The 8,765-nt window shown below is 39.7% G+C and overlaps 1 protein-coding gene across 2 annotated transcripts; it reads left to right on the top strand.

Moving 5' to 3' along the window:
- Positions 1 to 7,308, top strand: LOC149942831 (carcinine transporter-like). 2 transcript variants are annotated; one of them, XM_090177300.1, is made up of 10 exons: positions 1 to 95; positions 870 to 1,301; positions 1,683 to 1,786; positions 3,210 to 3,364; positions 3,430 to 3,598; positions 3,675 to 3,801; positions 3,871 to 3,983; positions 5,437 to 5,833; positions 5,972 to 6,135; positions 6,247 to 7,308. In XM_090177300.1, exons 2-10 carry the CDS (start codon positions 882 to 884, stop codon positions 6,377 to 6,379), a joined length of 1,782 nt encoding a protein of 593 aa, XP_090033426.1. In that variant the 5' UTR covers positions 1 to 95; positions 870 to 881; the 3' UTR covers positions 6,380 to 7,308. The 2 variants fall into 2 exon arrangements, with proteins under 2 accessions (XP_090033426.1, XP_090033427.1); XM_090177301.1 differs by lacking the exon at positions 1 to 95 and adding an exon at positions 343 to 361.
- Positions 7,309 to 8,765: the final 1,457 nt, after the last annotated feature.

The raw sequence follows: 8,765 nt of genomic DNA, 5'->3' as shown, positions 1-8,765 counted from the left end.
CATATTGCTGCAGCTACCATCTATCCATTTTTCACGCGAAATTTCTCTATTCAATCAAAGATCAACGCGTCAGTTTTCAAATCAAAGATCGACACGTGAGTTTCAACACGTGACTTTTCAATCAAAAATCAAAACTTGAGTTTCCAATCAAAGGACGATAGATAGGGAGCCGGTAAAGCTGGTTAATTCTGGTTTTAAGTCACTCTTCAATATCAAATTTCATAGTTTCGAAAGATGGTTCATAACCGAATAAGATAGAAATAGATAAACTCGCGCGTATTAAGCAGGTGTTTTAAATTGACGAAGTTCATTTGGCCGTATAACTAGTATAAGGTAGCAACAATCGCTTTTCTCAAAAGAGGTGTTCAGAAATTCTTTAATTTTCTCCAGAGGTCCTTACTTATTAATTTTAATTCTGAAATAAATAATCTAAAATTAATTAATAATAATAATTAAAGCGGAATTTCCGTTGGAACTCCGAATAATAAAACTGGCGAAACGAGCTCATTTGGTTTCCATAATTAGCGGGCTAATTTTTTTTTCGCGCGATGATTATTGCAATAAAGGGGTTAGGGCACTTTCGGGAAACTTTCCAACTGTTTTACGTGTCTTCGTCATCTCCGCATCCTCAGCTTCTACATATCCCATGTCACCAACTAGCGCCTACCGGCTAGAAAAAGGGCACTTCTCCAAATAATTCTTTTTGGTTTGTTTCGAGTTCCTCTTCCCCTCTTGTTCTTTTTTCAACGCGATGGAAAAGAGTTGGAAACTTAATCGAAATCAGGCTACGATGCAGTCTAGCCTCTTCCAAATCGCTTATAGCTTTTGTTAACGCGAAGAGATTACAGCATACTTTTCCCAAACTATAGGTTGGAATCGAAATGGATTTCGAAGACGTATTGTCCGAAGTCGGAGATTTTGGGAAGTACCAAAAGAAACTGATCGGTCTCTTTATGGTGCCCACGACGCTGATATCGGCGCTGTACGTTTTGAACGTCATTTTCCTGGTGGCCGTACCGGACCATTGGTGTCACGTTCCGGAACTGGCCGAGGCGAACCTAACGCTGGATCAAATGAAATACCTCAGTTTGCCGAAGATCACCCAAAATGGACACGAACGCTACAGCAGGTGCCAGATGTTAGACCTGGATTACGCCGAAATCGTTCGGAATATGAGTCTCGGGGATGCGTTTGATTACGATTGGTTAAGCGATGATCTACGCAAAGAACTGCCCACCGTCGAGTGCGGCAGCGGTTGGAAGTACGACCATTCCTTGTACGCGTCTAACGCCGTCACCAAGGTAAAGTACCTTTTCATTTATAATTGTTTAATAATCGCCACTTAAACCATCGTATTGAATAACTAAGAAAAATTTTAAACTTAAAATCTTAAATGTGAAGCTAAATGAATTTAAATTTTTACACACATTCAAATATATTTTGCTTAAGCCGCTTTATATAATAATTCTTAACGTAATAGGCAAATAGTGTTCTCTTAGAAGAAAGCGGAAATGTTCTTTTCGCGTATACATGAAGGGTGAGCGCCTTTTGATGTCCGCGTCTGCGGCCTATTTTCGGGGTTCTGTACAGCAACAATCTAGCTCAAAATTGACCTACTCATAACATCGCGCTTTCTGTACGGATATGTAATACGATCATCGTTCTGTGTATTTGAAAAACAGTGGGACTTGGTTTGCAGCGATGACCAACTACCCAGTTTGGTGTTGACGCTTGGCAACGTTGGAAGCGTATTCGGCACCCTCATCTTCGGATTCGTATCAGATAGGTAGGCCGATTAGCGGTATAATCTTGTTTTTAAAAATACCCGCTCCTCCAATTTCACGATGATAAGACGCGTTATTTTCGCGGAGTAGATGAGTTCAAAGCGAGCATCTCGAAAATCTTAAAATTAATGTCAGGAGCAACACGTGGAATGGCTCGTAGCAACGTAGAGTAGCGCCGTCTAATTTGCGGATGCAGATCGCGATTACGCGCTATTTATACTCCTTAAAACCGCATTTGTAGAGGCGGAAGCTATTTTGGTCTATTCGTGAGTTAGATTACTTAATTTTGGCACTTGAGGGCAGTCAACCTAAATTCGCAATTAGAAAGGGAAGCTGAATCTCATTTTTATGTTATAAGTTAGTTTCAGTTGTGTTATTCGTTATAACAAAAGAAATACCGTTCTTAAAAACCCCACAATAAAACAGAGTTATACTATGAATCTATGGTGTTTAAATTCATACATATACTAAATATTCTAAAACGAATAAAACCTAGCATAATTTTAAAACGAATAAAATATAGTATAATTTTTAAAACGAATAAAAAATAGCATAATTTATAAAACAAATAAAACATAGCATAATTTTTAAAACGAATAAAACACAGCATAATTTTTAAAACGAATAAAACATAGCATATTTTTAAAACGAATAAAACAGTATAATTTATAAAACGAATAAAACATAGCATAATTTATAAAACGAATAAAACCTAGCATAATTTATAAAACAAATAAAACAGCATAATTTATAAAACAAATATAACATATCATAATTTATAAAACGAATAAAACATAGGAGTGCTATTTCTCAATCGAATTCCAATTTGTGGAAAATATAAAACATGGAACAAAGCCATCAAGCGTTATTTACTAGCCTAGGCTATCAAGGTTACGGAAACTCCAGGGATATTTTCAAGTATAAGAACTTGCATGTAGACTTTAGTTTTTCCGGTTCCGAAATACACTGTATTTGACATCCCTAGCTAACACCAACTGTCATTATCCCCGACTAGGACGACTAGAACTGTATCATTGCCATTGGCTTCGAGTCAAAAGGAGCCCGCTTCAAGGACTACGAACTCTTTAAAGAGCGAAAATTAAACGTTTAACAAGACATGTCAGAGTGAAAAATAGTATATGGCGCCAAAAATTCACGGTCGGCATTCTAGTTTCAAAATTAGCTCGCTAACCAGCCTTGAACCTTGTTGTTGTAGTATTAGTAGCCCAACAAAGGATGGGGTAGAGCACTTGCCTGATAACTGATCTCATGATTTTAAGTCAAAATTGCGGCAATTTTTAAATATAATTAACGTTCACATACTCCCAGCGAGCGCGTGATTCGTTTGAAACCCGTGAAACATCTGTGTGTTTGCGTACTTACGTGATCATAAATTGAACTATACGCGTATTTTGTTTTACAAAGATGCGGTCGTCGAACGGCTTTCTTCCTCAACGTTGCGTTGGTGGCCATCGCGGGGACCTTGTCCGTTTTCGCACCCAACTTCACATTTTTCGCCATCATGAGGTTGTTGACGGGCGCTTCGATGCCAGCAAATTTCCAATTGCCCTTCATCTTAGGTAAAATCATTTTGCGTTGGCGTAACGTCCTAAATATTTGATTAATATTAACGTTTTCCCTCAAGTTGTGGAGCAAGTGGGAGCGAAACCTCGGGCCCGTCTGGTGTGTCTTTCGTGGGTTCTGTGGACGCTGGGCGGCTGCCTCTTGGCCCTCATCGCCTACCTCATACCGGAGTTCACGTCTTTCGGATTGGTCACCACGCTGCCATACATAGTCGCTTTCGCCTATTGGAAGTGCGTAATTTATACGGAAAAACGCGGCACTTTCATTTCATTGACATTTAATAATGGAAGGCTCGTATGTCCTCAGGTACCTACCGTCATCTCCGCGTCACTCCTTAACACGCGGCAAATTTGAAGAAGCCGCCGAATCCATTCGAAGAATTGCCCGGGAGAACGGCAAGAAAGAACCCTCGGATTTGTTGGCTAAGTTACAGGTATTTGCATTGTTTCTTAGAACGACGTTGACAGCCGGGATATTTTTTTAAAAAAGTCTTTCATTTCAGAAAATAGGCCAGTCTCTGGAGAATCAGAGTAAACAAGAGAAATCGCACTCGTTCCGGGATTTCTGGCGCTACCCGCAATTGCGCAAAAAGCTAATCATCGTTACTATTAATTGGTGAGGTTTTCTTTTGACTTAACGTATTAACCCAGGGAAATAAGGCGAAAAATGGCCCAAACCTAGAACAAATTAGTAACAAGCTAATTCCAACGGTTTTGTACTTATAGTGCTTATTAAGGTAAAAAAAGTTCCTTCACTTCCCTAAAAATGGCAGCCATTTTGACAATTTACGTTTTTCGCATTTTACGCTTAAACCGTAACTCGTAGAAGAAAACTGTCCAGGTAAAAAAGAAAGGAGCTTTACAACTACATCTAACGATACTTCAATCATCTTTCTGTGACGTACCGTTCAAAGGCTACAGCCATTTGAAAGATTCGTCATTTTGAATCAGTTGAACAGTTCAAGTCGTATTTGAACTGTTCGTCCCAGAACTTTTTTTCCCTTAATAATAAGGGAAAAAAAGTTCCTTCCGGGGGGGGGGGGAAGACCTCGAAAAATGGCCGCCATTTTTAAAATTTACGTTTTTCGCATTAGGCTTAAACCGTAACTCGTAGAAGAAAACTGTCAATGTTCAAAAGAAATGGGCTTTACCACTACATCTAACGGTACTTCAATCATCTTTCTGGGACGTACAGCTCAAATACGACTTGAACTGTTCACCTGATTCAAAATGACGAATCTTTCAAATGGCTGTAGCCTTTGAACGGTACGTCACAGAAAGATGATTGAAGTATCGTTAGATGTAGTTGTAAAGCTCCTTTCTTTTTTACCTGGACAGTTTTCTTCTACGAGTTACGGTTTAAGCGTAAAATGCGAAAAACGTAAATTGTCAAAATGGCTGCCATTTTTAGGGAAGTGAAGGAACTTTTTTTTACCTTAATAAGCACTATAAGTACAAAACCGTTGGAATTACCTTGTTACTAATTTGTTCTAGGTCAAACCCTTATTTCCCTGGGCTATATGGGTATTATCAAATTAATTAATTTGTAAACAATGATTGGTTTGGATTAGATGTAGCTGTTCGAGAGTGCCTAGTACATTGAAATTAATTTTCCAAATTGCTTAAAAAATAGGGCTACATATGAATATATGTAGGTGGGGTGGCGGAGTGGTAAGAACTTTCGCCTCGCAGCAATAGGAGCCGGGTTCAATTCCAGCTTGTGGTACTGGTGGAAAACTCGGAACCACTCCTTCTGCGTATAGTTTGCAAGTTCTCTCGCCACTGGTTTAAAGGGTTTTCCTCCGAGTTCTTCGGTTTCTCCTTTCCATAAAAACTTTTTGAGGTTAATGGTAATAGTTAGTGTAGGGTAAGGAGCTGTTGGCTCGCCTGGCATGAAGGGCTTGCCGCCACCCTCCTACGAATTGTAGCCCGGCCACCTGTTTAAAGGCATATAAGTCGCTAGATGACTTGGGCCTAAGGCGGTGCCTTGGGTATTAGCCTAGCTTATTATTAAAAAAAATATGTCAAATAAGGCTATGTCGATTTCAACGCAATTTTTTCAATTATAGGGCTGCCATATCAGTGTCGTATTTCGGGCTGATCATGAACGTGTCCAACTTGGGAGGCGACGACTTCCGGAACTTCTTCTATCTAAGTGTGGTAGAATTGCCTTCCTTTTTCTTAGCCTGTTTCTTGATGGAAAAATGGGGTCGACGATGGACCAACACCACCTTCGTCCTCTTGGCCGGTGTCTCCTGTTTCGCCGCCGTCTTCCTGCCTGCAGCGGGTGGCACGACGCAAATCGTGGCCTCCTTGGTCGGGAAATTCGGGTCGGCGGCCGCCTTCATGGTCGTCTACCAACAGGCCGCCGAACTCTTCCCGACCCCGGTTCGCTCACTCGGAATGAGCATCGGATCCACCGTCTCTTCCGTGGCCGTCATCATCATGCCCTACGTCATTTACCTGGTAAATATAAAAGTGTCTTTGTCTGCTGGCAACGCTACCCGTCTACCTTTGAAAGCGATAAAAAATAGGTTCTCTGGCAGCGCGGAGTTCTGGAGAAATCCTGTAACACTCGTCTAAAAATGTTGATAATTTTCGCAGGGTGTCTACAACTCTGGCATTCCCTTCTTGATACTAAGTTGCATTTGTCTTTTGGCTGGCGCCATCTCTCCGTTGGTTCCCGAAACGCTTCACGAGCATCTTCCGCAAAGTATCGACGATTCCGAAAAGTTTGGATCCAAGCAAAAATTCTTCTCATGCGCCAGGTACACGAAGTCATTTTCTCAATTCTTCCCACTCCTTTGGAATCATTCTGATATAATTATTATGTTGTCTCGAAAGATTCCAAAATAACTTCAATTGTCTTTCCTACGTAGGCCAAGAAATGACACCTGTTGTAGCGACAATGCGGTGGATCTTTATTGCCAAGTTCAAGCCGGTCAATTAGAAAAAATGTTGACGGAACCCGACGAATTCAGCGACTCAGCCAGAAAAAATACTCTTCATTGAAACCGAAGGGTATATCATGTAACGCGGTTTATTTTGGTTTCGAGATGTAACTGCGCGTAGTGTTAAAGAGGGATTTCTAGAGTCTTTCTATGAAAGACAACGTATATTTTCAACGTTTTCTGTTCGTCCCGGTTTCATAAACTTCGATACATGCCGTTTTTTCGCGTAAATAAGGTCTTTAAGTCCGGTTTTCTCGCGATGTGGTTGCGGAATCATTGAAAGCATTCAGATTTTTCCGCAGCTCGCTGATCTTAGGCTGCAAAATATTGCTAGTGAAAGGCTGCTTACAGACAAAATGCTTTGTCCAAAGTTAACCAAGAGCGATTTTAAATTATTTATTTATTAAGATAATATACTCCTTGTTTCACTATAAGTATAATGACATACGCGTTATAGAGTCCGCAGATTTCTTAAAAAGAACGCATTTTCTTGGAACGTATTTTGCCAAACCGGAAACAATTGTCAAATCAGCAAAACGTAGTTATTGTATCGTTAAAAATCAATATTTAATATTTTCCTATAAGTTGAAAATTGTTTTTTTTAATAAAACAACTAAAACAATTAAGGTTCATAATGGCTATAGAGGCCACAATATTTGTAGCCTATCTGTGAAAGTACTTTCGCCTGGCGTCCCACAACTTCATACCATTTTTTTAATGTCAACCGTCTGCTTCGTAACGAAATGGCGACCATTAACCATATTTAAGACTAGAGTACTCTTACTATATTTCGTTGAAATGAATGAATTGGAGCTGTTACTCGTATCAAAGTGATATTGACTAAAGTAAAAACAGCACTCCCAAAAAGGGCGGCTGCAGCTGCGCAAACATTTGGTTACGTGTGTGTAATCACTATCTTTTAAAGAAAAAGATTGGCACGCTTATGTATATTTTTCTACTCGAAATAAAACAAATCTCGCCTGTTTCTAATTTTGCTTTTGATCCTGTAAAAACATCGCTCCCGCCGGAAACAAGTTTTAAGCCTTATCGCTCTCTCGGGAGATGCACGGTTAGTCAATAGACTGTTTTTATTGGATTTACGAAAATGATTTATATATGGCCTCTACATAATTTCTCCAAATAAACCGATTGTATAAAATGGGTATCGTAACTGATAACTCCGGAATATATAGTGGGGTGGCGGAGTGGTTAGCACTTTCGCCTCGCAGCAAGAGGAGCCGGGTTCGATCCCAGCTTGTGGCACTGGCTGAACACTCGGAACAACTCCTTCTGCGTAGAGTTTGCAAGATCTCTCCCCACTGGTTTAATGGGTTTCCCCCGAGATCTTCGGTTCCCCCTTCCACAAAAACTTGTTAAGGTTAACGGTTATAGTTAGTGTAGGGAGCTGTTGGCTAGAACGCGTGGCATGCAGGGCTTGCCACCACCCTCCTACGCATTCTAACCCGGCCACCTGAATTAATGGCTTCAAAAGTCGCATGATGACTTAGGCCTTAGGTGGTGCCTTGGGTATTAGCCTAGCTGATGATTATTATTATTATAACGAAATAAGAAACTAATTTATAATATTGATAATAAGAAACGTATTCTAAACGAAACCTTCAATTTCAAATTATTCATTATATAGATAATATTATGGTCTACCTAAAACAAAATTTCCACAATTTAGATTTTGAAATAGAGGCTAGCATAAACTCTATTAATGTCTTATTCAACTTGTTAAAAGGTTCCACGTGCCTCTTGATATTTTAGTACAAAATAGCTCGAGCGATTTCGCGCGAGCTCCCTACAATAATAAAAAGGCGCGAGACTTTTACGCTAAAATATCAAGGAGCGCGTAGAACTTTTTAACAAGTTGAACAAGACATATTTAATTTATACTAGCGAAAGGCTGACTTATTTAAGTACAGCTTCTTACCTAAGTTAACTCTAATTTCGCCGTAACTTTGTTACGGAAATTATGTATGTTAGTTTTATTTTCCCCCGGAATTAATGGCTTTAAAAGTCGGTCGATGACTTAGGCCTAAGGTGGTGCCTTGAGTATTAGCCTAGCTGATTATTATAATTATTATTATATTTTGCGATAAAAATATGATAAACAATATGGCCCAGCCACAATAGTAGCCTCTTCCTCTTAGCACTCTTGATTTTACCCCTTTGATTATAAAACCGTGGCTCAGCACTGGCATAGGTAGATAGAAATAACTAATACCAATCGAATGACGCCTGAAATAAATTTATATCGAGTGCCATTGAAGAGAATTCGTTGATTCCCGGGAACCTATACAGAGCTCTAGCTTCCACTGTATTATTAACCTTCACCATCATCACCACCACAGCATACATCAGGAGCGAAAATAACAGCCTCTTTCCTCTATACTAAAGGAAAAGACTAAAAAGCGGCCCCTTATATTTTCTTAAATATATCA

Source organism: Leiobunum rupestre, chromosome 6 (genome assembly GCF_980474605.1).
Source record: "Leiobunum rupestre chromosome 6, qqLeiRupe1.1.hap1, whole genome shotgun sequence".
Taxonomy (NCBI): Eukaryota; Metazoa; Arthropoda; class Arachnida; order Opiliones; family Sclerosomatidae; genus Leiobunum; species Leiobunum rupestre.
The sequence above is the reverse complement of the archived record's forward strand: the minus strand, read 5'-3'. Positions and strand labels throughout refer to the sequence as shown.